Source organism: Oncorhynchus nerka, linkage group LG19, assembly GCF_034236695.1.
Source record: "Oncorhynchus nerka isolate Pitt River linkage group LG19, Oner_Uvic_2.0, whole genome shotgun sequence".
Classification (NCBI taxonomy): Eukaryota; Metazoa; Chordata; class Actinopteri; order Salmoniformes; family Salmonidae; genus Oncorhynchus; species Oncorhynchus nerka.
Genome location: NC_088414.1, coordinates 40911076 through 40930000, shown reverse-complemented (window position 1 = coordinate 40930000; position 18925 = coordinate 40911076). Strand labels below are relative to the sequence as shown.

The following is an 18925-nucleotide window of genomic DNA, read 5'->3' as shown; positions in this document are numbered from 1 at the left end:
TTCCAGGTCTGGTCCTGTTGTCATTGACCTTAGCCTGGTTCCAGGTCTGGTCCTGTTGTCATTGACCTTAGCCTGGTTCCAGGTCTGGTCCTGTTGTCATTGACCTTAGCCTGGTTCCAGGTCTGGTCCTGTTGTCATTGACCTTAGCCTGGTTCCAGGTCTGGTCCTGTTGTCATTGACCTTAGCCTGGTTCCAGGTCTGGTCCTGTTGTCATTGACCTTAGCCTGGTTCCAGGTCTGGTCCTGTTGTCATTGACCTCCAGGTCTGGTCCTGTTGTCATTGACCTTAGCCTGGTTCCAGGTCTGGTCCTGTTGTCATTGACCTTAGCCTGGTTCCAGGTCTGGTCCTGTTGTCATTGACCTTAGCCTGGTTCCAGGTCTGGTCCTGTTGTCATTGACCTTAGCCTGGTTCCAGGTCTGGTCCTGTTGTCATTGACCTTAGCCTGGTTCCAGGTCTGGTCCTGTTGTCATTGACCTTAGCCTGGTTCCAGGTCTGGTCCTGTTGTCATTGACCTTAGCCTGGTTCCAGGTCTGGTCCTGTTGTCATTGACCTTAGCCTGGTTCCAGGTCTGGTCCTGTTGTCATTGACCTTAGCCTGGTTCCAGGTCTGGTCCTGTTGTCATTGACCTTAGCCTGGTTCCAGGTCTGGTCCTGTTGTCATTGACCTCCAGGTCTGGTCCTGTTGTCATTGACCTTAGCCTGGTTCCAGGTCTGGTCCTGTTGTCATTGACCTTAGCCTGGTTCCAGGTCTGGTCCTGTTGTCATTGACCTTAGCCTGGTTCCAGGTCTGGTCCTGTTGTCATTGACCTTAGCCTGGTTCCAGGTCTGGTCCTGTTGTCATTGACCTTAGCCTGGTTCCAGGTCTGGTCCTGTTGTCATTGACCTTAGCCTGGTTCCAGGTCTGGTCCTGTTGTCATTGACCTTAGCCTGGTTCCAGGTCTGGTCCTGTTGTCATTGACCTTAGCCTGGTTCCAGGTCTGGTCGTGTTGTCATTGACCTTAGCCTGGTTCCAGGTCTGGTCCTGTTGTCATTGACCTTAGCCTGGTTCCAGGTCTGGTCCTGTTGTCATTGACCTTAGCCTGGTTCCAGGTCTGGTCCTGTTGTCATTGACCTTAGCCTGGTTCCAGGTCTGGTCCTGTTGTCATTGACCTTAGCCTGGTTCCAGGTCTGGTCCTGTTGTCATTGACCTTAGCCTGGTTCCAGAAAAGGTTGTGCCGTCTCCGACAAGGCATTATCTTACATCAGATAGCGCTATGATTCTGTCTGCATTGACTGGTTGAGGACTGCATGTTGTCTAGGAATGAAGCCACCTGGCAGAGGACAATGGCAACAAGGAGTTGTCATGACAGCATAAACAGGCCTGGGACCAGACTAGGTTAAAGCCTGGTGTCAGCCACCCTGTTGTCCTCTATCAGCATAAACAGGCCTGGGACCAGACTAAGTTAAAGCCTGGTGTCAGCCACCCTGTTGTCCTCTATCAGCATAAACAGGCCTGGGACCAGACTAAGTTAAAGCCTGGTGTCAGCCACCCTGTTGTCCTCTATCAGCATAAACAGGCCTGGGACCAGACTAGGTTAAAGCCTGGTGTCAGCCACCCTGTTGTCCTCTATCAGCATAAACAGGCCTGGGACCAGACTAAGTTAAAGCCTGGTGTCAGCCACCCTGTTGTCCTCTATCAGCATAAACAGGCCTGGGACCAGACTAGGTTAAAGCCTGGTGTCAGCAACCCTGTTGTCCTCTATCAGCATAAACAGGCCTGGGACCAGACTAAGTTAAAGCCTGGTGTCAGCCACCCTGTTGTCCTCTATCAGCATAAACAGGCCTGGGACCAGACTAAGTTAAAGCCTGGTGTCAGCCACCCTGTTGTCCTCTGTCAGCATAAACAGGCCTGGGACCAGACTAGGTTAAAGCCTGGTGTCAGCCACCCTGTTGTCCTCTATCAGCATAAACAGGCCTGGGACCAGACTAAGTTAAAGCCTGGTGTCAGCCACCCTGTTGTCCTCTAACAGCATAAACAGGCCTGGGACCAGACTAGGTTAAAGCCTGGTGTCAGCCACCCTGTTGTCCTCTGTCAGCATAAACAGGCCTGGGACCAGACTAGGTTAAAGCCTGGTGTCAGCCACCCTGTTGTCCTCTATCAGCATAAACAGGCCTGGGACCAGACTAGGTTAAAGCCTGGTGTCAGCCACCCTGTTGTCCTCTATCAGCATAAACAGGCCTGGGACCAGACTAGGTTAAAGCCTGGTGTCAGCCACCCTGTTGTCCTCTGAAATCATAAACAGGCCTGGGACCAGACTAGGTTAAAGCCTGGTGTCAGCCACCCTGTTGTCCTCTGAAATCATAAACAGGTCTGGGAACAGATTAAGTTAAAGTCTGGTGTCAGCCACTCTGTCCTCCTCTAATCTCCTCAGCTATCTCCTCACATTTACCCATAATCCCCTACGGCTCACGTCAGAATCAAGTACACTGTTCCCACGCAAACAGCACTCACAGAGCATGGCGGTACTGTAGCAACACCATAGCAACGTTACGGTTTAGCGGCACCATAGTAACGCCGTGGCAATTACCATGGTGATCCTATAGCAACACCAAGTCAACCCTACAGCAACCTAACACCATGGTATCGTCATGGCGATGGCACTGCTATGGCAATACAGTATAGCATTATACAACAGCTTAGTATCCTCACGGTAACGGCGTGGCAGTTATATTATAATACATTAGATAGTTACAGTATTGCTTTAGGACATGTGAAATGACCATAACATCAGCATATCAATATGATAAAGTCCCGATGGGCAATGAGATATATTTTCATCTGCTGGTACAGAGAGCATCACTTATTTACACTGTGTGTACAGACTAGCACACGCACACACACACACACACACACGCACGCACACGCGCACACGCACACACACACACGCACGCACACACACACACACACACACACACACGCACACACGCACGCACACGCACACACACGCACACACGCACACGCACACACACACACGCACACACGCACGCACACACACATGCACACACACGCACACGCTTCCCAGAAGCAGTGAAATGGATAAATGTCCTAGACATTGTATAACAGGATAAAAAATATTTTGAAAAGCAACAATTATACAACAACAACGATGAGGTCATAATATTAAAATAACAATAATACAATAATAATATAATTAACGCAGACAATAAAGATGAATGAACTAATAATAATAATAATAATAATAGTAGTAGTTTAAACTGACAGTGATGCTGAGAGCAGAGATAAAGCTTTACGAACCAGGGACCCAGATTCACAAAACCTTCTTTAAGAAGAAATGACCTTTCAACTGCCATTTTTCCCCCTTAACTGTAAACTTATGAAGAAAGTTAAGCAAAGTTTATATTTCTCAAAAGGTTTATTAGAAATGTTATGGGTAATTTTTTTAAGTTAAGAAGAAATTAGACTCTTGAAAATACAGTTTTGGGATGTTTTAGGAAATGTTCTTAATTCCAAGATGGCTAAACCCTCGTCTTAAACTCTGGGCAGTGAGAGAAACATCTCATGAAAGCAATTGAACCTGTTTAATTCACTCACAAACTTCATCTGAAAGTTTCAGTACTGATTATATTAAACCAAAGAACATGTTGAAGAACAATAATCTCAGTAGGAAATATGCTAACATGATTACCGTTGTTAGCTAGATAGCTAGCTAAACCGGTTGCCTAGCAACACACATTTTAAGAAGTTTTGTATGAAGATATTTGAGGAGTTCGTAAGAGAAGTATTAAATCTTAAAATATTGTGGAGGAATCTTATGAACTTCTTATTTTTTTTCTTAAGCAGCTTCTTAATTTTTTTTGCGTAAGAAATGTTTTGTGAATCTGGGCCCAGATGTGTCTTCAAGTTCAATCTAGAACATTCCATATTCCTGGTTCTGAATTCTAGATTATTCAGTGTCACTGGTTAAAAGTTCTAGATCGTTCCGTATCCCTTGTTCCAAGTTCAATATTGTTCAGTGTCACTGGTTCTACATTAGATTGTTCCAAATCTCTGGTTCCAATGTTTAGAAAAGGGTTTCTTAAACTATGGGTCGGTACCCAAAGTGGGTCCCTGGGCATGTGAGAGTTGGGTCGTGAGTTATAAGAATACATCTATCATCACACACTATTTCTTCATAACTTGGGTCGTTGGAGGACGATTTGGGTCATGGGTGGACAGTCAATTTCTGAAATAGTTTAAGAATCCCTGATAGATTGTTCCATATTTCCTGGTTCTACATTTTATATCACCAGTCGTTGTTCCCTGGTTCTAGGTCGCTGCATCCAGAACCCTGGTTCCTAGTTATAGGTCAAACTAGTCTTCCTCTCCTGCTTCCCCGGTTCCCTGGTTCTAGGTTCCCTGGTTCTAGGTCCATGGAACTAGCCCTTTTGTTCAAGTTTCTAGGTCCATGAATCTAGGTCCAAGCTTCGAAGGTCCACGGTTCTAGCCGTCCTGTTCTCCTGCGTTTTTTTTACAGCAACTTCTCTCTGGTCTTCTGGTCCTTGGGGCCGTGCTCCCTGGCGGTGTAGCCCAGCCTCATGCCCTGGTCCTGGGGTTCAGATCTTGGTCTCGGTGCCTGGGGGTTCTGGAGGGAGGAAGGAGGAACGGATCCTCTGGGCCTCAGAGACACACAGGTGACCAAACACCTTGTTGTACCACTCTGGAGACCTGCCCCTGGACACAGCAACAACATACGGTATGACTATGAATAGTAGAACAGACTGTTACTACACACATACACAAGGACACACACAGCCTTACTTCAGATCGACTCTGCAGATGTGTGTGAGTCGGGACTTCCCGGTTCCGTGGGGTTCTAGAAGGTACTGTGATTCTAGAATCACTCCTCTGACTGATACCATGGCTGGACTGTCCTCATAGTCCACTGATACACACACCAACACACAGCAACCCTTAGAAATGCTGCTACGCCACGACCTGAGAGAGAGACAGAGAGAGAGATAGAGAGAGAGAGAGAGAGAGAGTGTGAGAGAGGGAGGGTAGAAGCAGAGAGAGAGAGAGAGAAACAGAGAGAGAGAGAGAGAAACAAAGAGAGAGAGAGAGAGAGAAACAGAGAGAGAGAGAGAGAGAAACAAAGAGAAAGAGAGAGAGAGAAACAGAGAAACAGAGAGAGAGTGAGAGTGATAGGGAGTCAAAGAAAACATCAGACAGTCAGAGAGAGAGAGAGAGAGAGAGAGAGAGAGAGAGAGAAACAGAGAGAAACAGAGAGAAACAGAGAGAGAGTGAGTGTGATAGGGAGTCAGAGAAAACATCAGACAGTCAGAGAGAGACAGAGAGAGAGTGAGTGTGATAGGGAGTCAGAGAAAACATCAGACAGTCAGAGAGAGAAACAGAGAGAGAGTGAGTGTGATAGGGAGTCAGAGAAAACATCAGACAGTCAGAGAGAGAAACAGAGAGAGAGAGAGAGAGAGAGTGAGTGTGATAGGGAGTCAGAGAAAACATCAGACAGTCAGAGAGAGAAACAGAGTGATTGAGGTGAAAAGAAGAAGAGCCATGTCTGATCAAAGTGATTTGGTTTACTGACCTCAGTACTACGTAGTCAGTGTTGGGGTGTGGGGCCATGCTCTGCAAGCTGTACTGGTAGATGTCTGTCTGTCTGCCCAGGGTAACCAGAACCTTCTCCTGCAGTACGTCTGTCTGCCAAAGGGGGCGCTCCCGCAGCAGCCTCTCCAACACCTCACTGGGCTTCGCACACACTTCCACACACACACGCCACCTCCGCAGAGGGTTACCATCACCCACCTAGAGTAGAGGGAGTGACACACACACACACACATACACATACACATACACACATACACACACACGCACGCACGCACACACACACACACACACACACACACACACACACACACACATACATACATACATACATACATACACACACACACACACACACACACACACACACAACCATGCACATACACACACACACACACACATTATAAACCGGGTGGTTTGAACCCTGAATGCTGATTGGCTGACAGCCGTGATATATCAGACCGTATACCACAGGTATAACATAATTAGTTTTTGCTGCTCTAATTACGTTGGTAACCAGTTTATAATAACAATAAGGCACCTTGGAGGTTTGTGGTATATGGCCAAGATACCACGGCTAAGGGCTGTATCCAGGCACTCAGCGTTGTGTCTTATCTAAGAACAGCTCTTAGCTTTGGTATATTGGCCATATTACCACACCCCCTCGGGCCTTAGTGCTTCATTCTAATATGTCTGCGGTGTGTGATGGTATGAGTGTGTGATGGTATGAGTGTGATGGTATGAGTGTGTGATGGTATGAGTGTGTGATGGTATGAGTGTGTGCGATGGTATTAGTGTGTGATGGTACGAGTGTGTGTATGGTATGAGTGTGTGATGGTATGAGTGTGATGGTATGAGTGTGTGATGGTATGAGTGTGTGATGGTATGAGGGTTTGATGGTATGAGTGTGTGATGGTATGAGTGTGTGATGGTATGAGTGTGTGATGGTATGAGGGTTTGATGGTATGAGTGTTTGATGGATTGAGTGTGTGATGGTATGAGTGTGTGATGGTATGAGTGTGTGATGGTATGAGTGTGTGATGGTATGAGTGTGTGATGGTATGAATGTGTGATGGTATGAGGGTTTGATGGTATGAGTGTGTGATGGTATGAGTGTATGATGGTATGAGTGTGTGATGGTATGAGAGTTTGATGGTATGAGTGTGTGATGGTATGAGTGTGTGATGGTATGAGTGTGTGATGGTATGAGGGTTTGATGGTATGAGTGTGTGATGGTATGAGTGTGTGATGGTATGAGGGTTTGATGGTATGAGTGTGTGATGGTATGAGGGTTTGATGGTATGAATGTGTGATAGTATGAGTGTGTGATGGTATGAGTGTGTGATGGTATGAGTGTGTGATGGTATGAGGGTTTGATGGTATGAGTGTGTGATGGTATGAGTGTGTGATGGTATGAGTGTGTGATGGTATGAGGGTTTGATGGTATGATTGTGTGATGGTATGAGTGTGTGATGGTATGAGTGTGTGATGGTATGAGGGTTTGATGGTATGAGTGTGTGATGGTATGAGTGTGTGATGGTATGAGTGTGTGATGGTATGAGTGTGATGGTATGAGTGTGTGATGGTATAAGTGTGTGATGGTATGAGTGTGTGCGATGGTATGAGTGTGATGGTATGAGTGTGTGTATGGTATGAGTGTGTGTATGGTATGAGTGTGTGATGGTATGAGTATGTGATGGTATGAGTGTGTGATGGTATGAGTGTGTGATGGTATGACTGTGTGGTATGAGTGTGTGATGGTATGAATGTGTGAGATTGTATGAGTGTGTGATGGTATAAGTGTGTGTATGGTATGAGTGTGTGTATGGTATGAGTGTGTGATGGTATGAGTGTGTGATGGTATTAGGGTTTTGATGGTATGAGTGTGTGATGGTATGAGTGTGTGATGGTATGAGTGTGTGATGGTATGAATGTGTGATAGTATGAGTGTGTGATGTATGAGTGTGTGATGGTATGAGTGTGTGATGGTATGAGTGTGTGATGGTATGAGGGTTTGATGGTATGAGTGTGTGATGGTATGAGTGTATGATGGTATGAGTGTGTGATGGTATGAGGGTTTGATGGTATGAGTGTGTGATGGTATGAGTGTGTGATGGTATGAGTGTGTGATGGTATGAGGGTTTGATGGTATGAGTGTGTGATGGTATGAGTGTGTGATGGTATGAATGTGTGATAGTATGAGTGTGTGATGTATGAGTGTGTGATTGTATGAGTGTGTGATGGTATGAGTGTGTGATGGTATGAGTGTGTGATGGTATGAGGGTTTGATGGTATGAGTGTGTGATGGTATGAGTGTATGATGGTATGAGTGTGTGATGGTATGAGGGTTTGATGGTATGATTGTGTGATGGTATGAGTGTGTGATGGTATGAGTGTGTGATGGTATGAGTGTGTGATGGTATGAGTGTGTGATGGTATGAGTGTGATGGTATGAGTGTGTGATGGTATAAGTGTGTGATGGTATGAGTGTGTGCGATGGTATGAGTGTGTGTATGGTATGAGTGTGTGTATGGTATGAGTGTGTGATGGTATGAGTGTGTGATGGTATGAGTGTGTGATGGTATGAGTGTGTGATGGTATGAGGGTTTGATGGTATGAGTGTGTGATGGTATGAGTGTGTGATGGTATGAGTGTGTGATGGTATGACTGTGTGATGGTATGAGTGTGTGATGGTATGAGTGTGTGATGGTATGAGGGTTTGATGGTATGAGTGTGTGATGGTATGAGTGTGTGATGGTATGAATGTGTGATAGTATGAGTGTGTGATGTATGAGTGTGTGATGGTATGAGTGTGTGATGGTATGAGTGTGTGATGGTATGAGGGTTTGATGGTATGAGTGTGTGATGGTATGAGTGTGTGATGGTATGAGTGTGTGATGGTATGAGGGTTTGATGGTATGATTGTGTGATGGTATGAGTGTGTGATGGTATGAGTGTGTGATGGTATGAGGGTTTGATGGTATGAGTGTGTGATGGTATGAGTGTGTGATGGTATGAGTGTGTGATGGTATGAGTGTGATGGTATGAGTGTGTGATGGTATAAGTGTGTGATGGTATGAGTGTGTGCGATGGTATGAGTGTGATGGTATGAGTGTGTGTATGGTATGAGTGTGTGTATGGTATGAGTGTGTGATGGTATGAGTATGTGATGGTATGAGTGTGTGATGGTATGAGTGTGTGATGGTATGACTGTGTGGTATGAGTGTGTGATGGTATGAATGTGTGAGATTGTATGAGTGTGTGATGGTATAAGTGTGTGTATGGTATGAGTGTGTGTATGGTATGAGTGTGTGATGGTATGAGTGTGTGATGGTATGAGGGTTTTGATGGTATGAGTGTGTGATGGTATGAGTGTGTGATGGTATGAGTGTGTGATGGTATGAATGTGTGATAGTATGAGTGTGTGATGTATGAGTGTGTGATGGTATGAGTGTGTGATGGTATGAGTGTGTGATGGTATGAGGGTTTGATGGTATGAGTGTGTGATGGTATGAGTGTATGATGGTATGAGTGTGTGATGGTATGAGGGTTTGATGGTATGAGTGTGTGATGGTATGAGTGTGTGATGGTATGAGTGTGTGATGGTATGAGGGTTTGATGGTATGAGTGTGTGATGGTATGAGTGTGTGATGGTATGAATGTGTGATAGTATGAGTGTGTGATGTATGAGTGTGTGATTGTATGAGTGTGTGATGGTATGAGTGTGTGATGGTATGAGTGTGTGATGGTATGAGGGTTTGATGGTATGAGTGTGTGATGGTATGAGTGTATGATGGTATGAGTGTGTGATGGTATGAGGGTTTGATGGTATGATTGTGTGATGGTATGAGTGTGTGATGGTATGAGTGTGTGATGGTATGAGTGTGTGATGGTATGAGTGTGTGATGGTATGAGTGTGATGGTATGAGTGTGTGATGGTATAAGTGTGTGATGGTATGAGTGTGTGCGATGGTATGAGTGTGTGTATGGTATGAGTGTGTGTATGGTATGAGTGTGTGATGGTATGAGTGTGTGATGGTATGAGTGTGTGATGGTATGAGTGTGTGATGGTATGAGGGTTTGATGGTATGAGTGTGTGATGGTATGAGTGTGTGATGGTATGAGTGTGTGATGGTATGACTGTGTGATGGTATGAGTGTGTGATGGTATGAGTGTGTGATGGTATGAGGGTTTGATGGTATGAATGTTTGATGGATTGAGTGTGTGATGGTATGAGTGTGTGTATGGTATGAGTGTGTGATGGTATGAGTGTGTGATGGTATGAGTGTGTGTATGGTATGAGTGTGTGTATGGTATGAGTGTGTGATGGTATAAGTGTGTGATGGTATGAGTGTGTGATGGTATGAGTATGTGATGGTATGAGTGTGTGATGGTATGAGTGTGTGATGGTATGAGTGTGTGATGGTATGAATGTGTGATAGTATGAGTGTGTGATGTATGAGTGTGTGATGGTATGAGTGTGTGATGGTATGAATGTGTGATGGTATGAGGGTTTGATGGTATGAGTGTGTGATGGTATGAGTGTATGATGGTATGAGTGTGTGATGGTATGAGGGTTTGATGGTATGAGTGTGTGATGGTATGAGTGTGTGATGGTATGAGTGTGTGATGGTATGAGTGTGTGATGGTATGAATGTGTGATAGTATGAGTGTGTGATGGTATGAGGGTTTGATGGTATGAGTGTATGATGGTATGAGTGTGTGATGGTATGAGTGTGTGATGGTATGACTGTGTGATGGTATGAGGGTTTGATGGTATGAGTGTGTGATGGTATGAGTGTATGATGGTATGAGTGTGTGATGGTATGAGGGTTTGATGGTATGAGTGTGTGATGGTATGAGTGTGTGATGGTATGAGTGTGTGATGGTATGAGGGTTTGATGGTATGAGTGTGTGATGGTATGAGTGTGTGATGGTATGAGGGTTTGATGGTATGAGTGTGTGATGGTATGAGTGTGTGATGGTATGAATGTGTGATAGTATGAGTGTGTGATGTATGAGTGTGTGATGGTATGAGTGTGTGATGGTATGAGGGTTTGATGGTATGATTGTGTGATGGTATGAGTGTGTGATGGTATGAGTGTGTGATGGTATGAGTGTGTGATGGTATGAGTGTGATGGTATGAGTGTGTGATGGTATAAGTGTGTGATGGTATGAGTGTGTGCGATGGTATGAGTGTGTGATGGTATGAGTGTATGATGGTATGAGTGTGTGATGGTATGAGTGTATGATGGTATGAGTGTATGATGGTATGAGTGTGTGATGGTATGAGGGTTTGATGGTATGAGTGTGTGATGGTATGAGTGTGTGATGGTATGAGTGTGTGATGGTATGAGGGTTTGATGGTATGAGTGTGTGATGGTATGAGTGTGTGATGGTATGAATGTGTGATAGTATGAGTGTGTGATGTATGAGTGTGTGATGGTATGAGTGTGTGATGGTATGAGTGTGTGATGTATGAGTGTGTGATGGTATGAGGGTTTGATGGTATGAGTGTGTGATGGTATGAGTGTGTGATGGTATGAGTGTGTGATGGTATGAGTGTGTGATGGTATGAGTGTGTGATGGTATGAGTGTGTGATGGTATGAGTGTGATGGTATGAGTGTGTGATGGTATAAGTGTGTGATGGTATGAGTGTGTGCGATGGTATGAGTGTGTGTATGGTATGAGTGTGTGTATGGTATGAGTGTGTGATGGTATGAGTGTGTGATGGTATGAGTGTGTGATGGTATGAGTGTGTGATGGTATGAGGGTTTGATGGTATGAGTGTGTGATGGTATGAGTGTGTGATGGTATGAGTGTGTGATGGTATGACTGTGTGATGGTATGAGTGTGTGATGGTATGAGTGTGTGATGGTATGAGGGTTTGATGGTATGAATGTTTGATGGATTGAGTGTGTGATGGTATGAGTGTGTGTATGGTATGAGTGTGTGATGGTATGAGTGTGTGATGGTATGAGTGTGTGTATGGTATGAGTGTGTGTATGGTATGAGTGTGTGATGGTATAAGTGTGTGATGGTATGAGTGTGTGATGGTATGAGTATGTGATGGTATGAGTGTGTGATGGTATGAGTGTGTGATGGTATGAGTGTGTGATGGTATGAGTGTGTGATGGTATGAATGTGTGATAGTATGAGTGTGTGATGTATGAGTGTGTGATGGTATGAGTGTGTGATGGTATGAATGTGTGATGGTATGAGGGTTTGATGGTATGAGTGTGTGATGGTATGAGTGTATGATGGTATGAGTGTGTGATGGTATGAGGGTTTGATGGTATGAGTGTGTGATGGTATGAGTGTGTGATGGTATGAGTGTGTGATGGTATGAGTGTGTGATGGTATGAATGTGTGATAGTATGAGTGTGTGATGGTATGAGGTTTGATGGTATGAGTGTATGATGGTATGAGTGTGTGATGGTATGAGTGTGTGATGGTATGACTGTGTGATGGTATGAGGGTTTGATGGTATGAGTGTGTGATGGTATGAGTGTATGATGGTATGAGTGTGTGATGGTATGAGGGTTTGATGGTATGAGTGTGTGATGGTATGAGTGTGTGATGGTATGAGTGTGTGATGGTATGAGGTTTGATGGTATGAGTGTGTGATGGTATGAGTGTGTGATGGTATGAGGGTTTGATGGTATGAGTGTGTGATGGTATGAGTGTGTGATGGTATGAATGTGTGATAGTATGAGTGTGTGATGTATGAGTGTGTGATGGTATGAGTGTGTGATGGTATGAGTGTGTGATGGTATGAGTGTGTGATGGTATGAGGGTTTGATGGTATGAGTGTGTGATGGTATGAGTGTATGATGGTATGAGTGTGTGATGGTATGAGGGTTTGATGGTATGATTGTGTGATGGTATGAGTGTGTGATGGTATGAGTGTGTGATGGTATGAGTGTGTGATGGTATGAGTGTGTGATGGTATGAGTGTGTGATGGTATGAGTGTGATGGTATGAGTGTGTGATGGTATAAGTGTGTGATGGTATGAGTGTGTGCGATGGTATGAGTGTGTGTATGGTATGAGTGTGTGTATGGTATGAGTGTGTGATGGTATGAGTGTGTGATGGTATGAGTGTGTGATGGTATGAGTGTGTGATGGTATGAGGGTTTGATGGTATGAGTGTGTGATGGTATGAGTGTGTGATGGTATGAGTGTGTGATGGTATGACTGTGTGATGGTATGAGTGTGTGATGGTATGAGTGTGTGATGGTATGAGGGTTTGATGGTATGAATGTTTGATGGATTGAGTGTGTGATGGTATGAGTGTGTGTATGGTATGAGTGTGTGATGGTATGAGTGTGTGATGGTATGAGTGTGTGTATGGTATGAGTGTGTGTATGGTATGAGTGTGTGATGGTATAAGTGTGTGATGGTATGAGTGTGTGATGGTATGAGTATGTGATGGTATGAGTGTGTGATGGTATGAGTGTGTGATGGTATGAGTGTGTGATGGTATGAGTGTGTGATGGTATGAATGTGTGATAGTATGAGTGTGTGATGTATGAGTGTGTGATGGTATGAGTGTGTGATGGTATGAATGTGTGATGGTATGAGGTTTGATGGTATGAGTGTGTGATGGTATGAGTGTATGATGGTATGAGTGTGTGATGGTATGAGGGTTTGATGGTATGAGTGTGTGATGGTATGAGTGTGTGATGGTATGAGTGTGTGATGGTATGAGTGTGTGATGGTATGAATGTGTGATAGTATGAGTGTGTGATGGTATGAGGGTTTGATGGTATGAGTGTATGATGGTATGAGTGTGTGATGGTATGAGTGTGTGATGGTATGACTGTGTGATGGTATGAGGGTTTGATGGTATGAGTGTGTGATGGTATGAGTGTATGATGGTATGAGTGTGTGATGGTATGAGGGTTTGATGGTATGAGTGTGTGATGGTATGAGTGTGTGATGGTATGAGTGTGTGATGGTATGAGGGTTTGATGGTATGAGTGTGTGATGGTATGAGTGTGTGATGGTATGAGGGTTTGATGGTATGAGTGTGTGATGGTATGAGTGTGTGATGGTATGAATGTGTGATAGTATGAGTGTGTGATGTATGAGTGTGTGATGGTATGAGTGTGTGATGGTATGAGTGTGTGATGGTATGAGGGTTTGATGGTATGAGTGTGTGATGGTATGAGTGTGTGATGGTATGAGTGTGTGATGGTATGAGTGTGTGATGGTATGAGTGTGTGATGGTATGAATGTGTGATAGTATGAGTGTGTGATGTATGAGTGTGTGATGGTATGAGTGTGTGATGGTATGAGTGTGTGATGGTATGAGGGTTTGATGGTATGAGTGTGTGATGGTATGAGTGTATGATGGTATGAGTGTGTGATGGTATGAGGGTTTGATGGTATGAGTGTGTGATGGTATGAGTGTGTGATGGTATGAGTGTGTGATGGTATGAGGGTTTGATGGTATGAGTGTGTGATGGTATGAGTGTGTGATGGTATGAATGTGTGATAGTATGAGTGTGTGATGTATGAGTGTGTGATGGTATGAGTGTGTGATGGTATGAGTGTGTGATGGTATGAGTGTGTGATGGTATGAGGGTTTGATGGTATGAGTGTGTGATGGTATGAGTGTGTGATGGTATGAGGGTTTGATGGTATGAGTGTGTGATGGTATGAGTGTGTGATGGTATGAACGTGTGATAGTATGAGTGTGTGATGTATGAGTGTGTGATGGTATGAGTGTGTGATGGTATGAGTGTGTGATGGTATGAGTGTGTGATGGTATGAGGGTTTGATGGTATGAGGGTTTGATGGTATGAATGTTTGATGGATTGAGTGTGTGATGGTATGAGTGTGTGATGGTATGAGTGTGTGATGGTATGAGTGTGCGATGGTATGAGTGTGTGTATGGTATGAGTGTGTGATGGTATGAGTGTGTGATGGTATGAGTGTGTGATGGTATGAGTGTGTGATGGTATGAGTGTGTGATGGTATGAGGGTTTGATGGTATGAGTGTGATGATGTAGAGTGTGTGATGGTATGAGTGTGTGATGGTATGACTGTGTGATGGTATGAGTGTGTGATGGTATGAGTGTGTGATGGTATGAGGGTTTGATGGTATGAATGTTTGATGGATTGAGTGTGTGATGGTATGAGTGTGTGTATGGTATGAGTGTGTGATGGTATGAGTGTGTGATGGTATGAGTGTGTGATGGTATGAGGGTTTGATGGTATGAGTGTGTGATGGTATGAGTGTGTGATGGTATGAGTGTGTGATGGTATGACTGTGTGATGGTATGAGTGTGTGATGGTATGAGTGTGTGATGGTATGAGGGTTTGATGGTATGAATGTTTGATGGATTGAGTGTGTGATGGTATGAGTGTGTGTATGGTATGAGTGTGTGATGGTATGAGTGTGTGATGGTATGAGTGTGTGTATGGTATGAGTGTGTGTATGGTATGAGTGTGTGATGGTATAAGTGTGTGATGGTATGAGTGTGTGATGGTATGAGTATGTGATGGTATGAGTGTGTGATGGTATGAGTGTGTGATGGTATGAGTGTGTGACGGTATGAGTGTGTGATGGTATGAATGTGTGATAGTATGAGTGTGTGATGTATGAGTGTGTGATGGTATGAGTGTGTGATGGTATGAATGTGTGATGGTATGAGGGTTTGATGGTATGAGTGTGTGATGGTATGAGTGTATGATGGTATGAGTGTGTGATGGTATGAGGGTTTGATGGTATGAGTGTGTGATGGTATGAGTGTGTGATGGTATGAGTGTGTGATGGTATGAGTGTGTGATGGTATGAATGTGTGATAGTATGAGTGTGTGATGGTATGAGGGTTTGATGGTATGAGTGTATGATGGTATGAGTGTGTGATGGTATGAGTGTGTGATGGTATGACTGTGTGATGGTATGAGGGTTTGATGGTATGAGTGTGTGATGGTATGAGTGTATGATGGTATGAGTGTGTGATGGTATGAGGGTTTGATGGTATGAGTGTGTGATGGTATGAGTGTGTGATGGTATGAGTGTGTGATGGTATGAGGGTTTGATGGTATGAGTGTGTGATGGTATGAGTGTGTGATGGTATGAGGGTTTGATGGTATGAGTGTGTGATGGTATGAGTGTGTGATGGTATGAATGTGTGATAGTATGAGTGTGTGATGTATGAGTGTGTGATGGTATGAGTGTGTGATGGTATGAGTGTGTGATGGTATGAGGGTTTGATGGTATGAGTGTGTGATGGTATGAGTGTGTGATGGTATGAGTGTGTGATGGTATGAGTGTGTGATGGTATGAATGTGTGATAGTATGAGTGTGTGATGTATGAGTGTGTGATGGTATGAGTGTGTGATGGTATGAGTGTGTGATGGTATGAGGTTTGATGGTATGAGTGTGTGATGGTATGAGTGTATGATGGTATGAGTGTGTGATGGTATGAGGGTTTGATGGTATGAGTGTGTGATGGTATGAGTGTGTGATGGTATGAGTGTGTGATGGTATGAGGGTTTGATGGTATGAGTGTGTGATGGTATGAGTGTGTGATGGTATGAATGTGTGATAGTATGAGTGTGTGATGTATGAGTGTGTGATGGTATGAGTGTGTGATGGTATGAGTGTGTGATGGTATGAGTGTGTGATGGTATGAGGGTTTGATGGTATGAGTGTGTGATGGTATGAGTGTGTGATGGTATGAGGGTTTGATGGTATGAGTGTGTGATGGTATGAGTGTGTGATGGTATGAATGTGTGATAGTATGAGTGTGTGATGTATGAGTGTGTGATGGTATGAGTGTGTGATGGTATGAGTGTGTGATGGTATGAGTGTGTGATGGTATGAGGGTTTGATGGTATGAGTGTGTGATGGTATGAGTGTGTGATGGTATGAGTGTGTGATGGTATGAGTGTGTGATGGTATGAGTGTGATGGTATGAGTGTGTGATGGTATAAGTGTGTGATGGTATGAGTGTGTGATGGTATGAGTGTGTGTATGGTATGAGTGTGTGTATGGTATGAGTGTGTGATGGTATGAGTGTGTGATGGTATGAGTGTGTGATGGTATGAGTGTGTGATGGTATGAGGGTTTGATGGTATGAGTGTGTGATGGTATGAGTGTGTGATGGTATGAGTGTGTGATGGTATGACTGTGTGATGGTATGAGTGTGTGATGGTATGAGTGTGTGATGGTATGAGGGTTTGATGGTATGAATGTTTGATGGATTGAGTGTGTGATGGTATGAGTGTGTGTATGGTATGAGTGTGTGATGGTATGAGTGTGTGATGGTATGAGTGTGTGTATGGTATGAGTGTGTGTATGGTATGAGTGTGTGATGGTATGAGTGTGTGATGGTATGAGTGTGTGATGGTATGAGTATGTGATGGTATGAGTGTGTGATGGTATGAGTGTGTGATGGTATGAGTGTGTGACGGATGAGTGTGTGATGGTATGAATGTGTGATAGTATGAGTGTGTGATGTATGAGTGTGTGATGGTATGAGTGTGTGATGGTATGAATGTGTGATGGTATGAGGGTTTGATGGTATGAGTGTGTGATGGTATGAGTGTATGATGGTATGAGTGTGTGATGGTATGAGGGTTTGATGGTATTTGATGGTATGAGTGTGTGATGGTATGAGTGTGTGATGGTATGAGTGTGTGATGGTATGAATGTGTGATAGTATGAGTGTGTGATGGTATGAGGGTTTGATGGTATGAGTGTATGATGGTATGAGTGTGTGATGGTATGAGTGTGTGATGGTATGACTGTGTGATGGTATGAGGGTTTGATGGTATGAGTGTGTGATGGTATGAGTGTATGATGGTATGAGTGTGTGATGGTATGAGGGTTTGATGGTATGAGTGTGTGATGGTATGAGTGTGTGATGGTATGAGTGTGTGATGGTATGAGGGTTTGATGGTATGAGTGTGTGATGGTATGAGTGTGTGATGGTATGAGGGTTTGATGGTATGAGTGTGTGATGGTATGAGTGTGTGATGGTATGAATGTGTGATAGTATGAGTGTGTGATGTATGAGTGTGTGATGGTATGAGTGTGTGATGGTATGAGTGTGTGATGGTATGAGGGTTTGATGGTATGAGTGTGTGATGGTATGAGTGTGTGATGGTATGAGTGTGTGATGGTATGAGTGTGTGATGGTATGAGTGTGTGATGGTATGAATGTGTGATAGTATGAGTGTGTGATGTATGAGTGTGTGATGGTATGAGTGTGTGATGGTATGAGTGTGTGATGGTATGAGGGTTTGATGGTATGAGTGTGTGATGGTATGAGTGTATGATGGTATGAGTGTGTGATGGTATGAGGGTTTGATGGTATGAGTGTGTGATGGTATGAGTGTGTGATGGTATGAGTGTGTGATGGTATGAGGGTTTGATGGTATGAGTGTGTGATGGTATGAGTGTGTGATGGTATGAATGTGTGATAGTATGAGTGTGTGATGTATGAGTGTGTGATGGTATGAGTGTGTGATGGTATGAGTGTGTGATGGTATGAGTGTGTGATGGTATGAGGTTTGATGGTATGAGTGTGTGATGGTATGAGTGTGTGATGGTATGAGGGTTTGATGGTATGAGTGTGTGATGGTATGAGTGTGTGATGGTATGAATGTGTGATAGTATGAGTGTGTGATGTATGAGTGTGTGATGGTATGAGTGTGTGATGGTATGAGTGTGTGATGGTATGAGTGTGTGATGGTATGAGGGTTTGATGGTATGAGTGTGTGATGGTATGAGTGTGTGATGGTATGAGTGTGTGATGGTATGAGTGTGTGATGGTATGAGTGTGATGGTATGAGTGTGTGATGGTATAAGTGTGTGATGGTATGAGTGTGTGCGATGGTATGAGTGTGTGTATGGTATGAGTGTGTGTATGGTATGAGTGTGTGATGGTATGAGTGTGTGATGGTATGAGTGTGTGATGGTATGAGTGTGTGATGGTATGAGGGTTTGATGGTATGAGTGTGTGATGGTATGAGTGTGTGATGGTATGAGTGTGTGATGGTATGACTGTGTGATGGTATGAGTGTGTGATGGTATGAGTGTGTGATGGTATGAGGGTTTGATGGTATGAATGTTTGATGGATTGAGTGTGTGATGGTATGAGTGTGTGTATGGTATGAGTGTGTGATGGTATGAGTGTGTGATGGTATGAGTGTGTGTATGGTATGAGTGTGTGTATGGTATGAGTGTGTGATGGTATAAGTGTGTGATGGTATGAGTGTGTGATGGTATGAGTATGTGATGGTATGAGTGTGTGATGGTATGAGTGTGTGATGGTATGAGTGTGTGATGGTATGAATGTGTGATAG

At 43.9% G+C, this 18925-nt stretch overlaps 1 protein-coding gene across 2 annotated transcripts in view; it reads right to left on the bottom strand.

The window, feature by feature from the left end:
* Nucleotides 1-301: 301 nt before the first annotated feature.
* The window catches only part of stard13a (StAR related lipid transfer domain containing 13a), a 109750-nt gene continuing 91126 nt past the window's right edge, over nt 302-18925 (bottom strand). For both annotated transcript variants that reach the window (XM_065004942.1, XM_065004941.1), the window contains exons 13-15: nt 5582-5799; nt 4798-4974; nt 302-4710 (exon numbers count right to left, since the gene is read on the bottom strand). In XM_065004942.1, coding sequence (XP_064861014.1) covers nt 4593-4710; nt 4798-4974; nt 5582-5799 — 513 coding nt within the window. In that variant the 3' untranslated portion in view covers nt 302-4592. The remainder of the gene's footprint in view (nt 4711-4797; nt 4975-5581; nt 5800-18925) is intronic.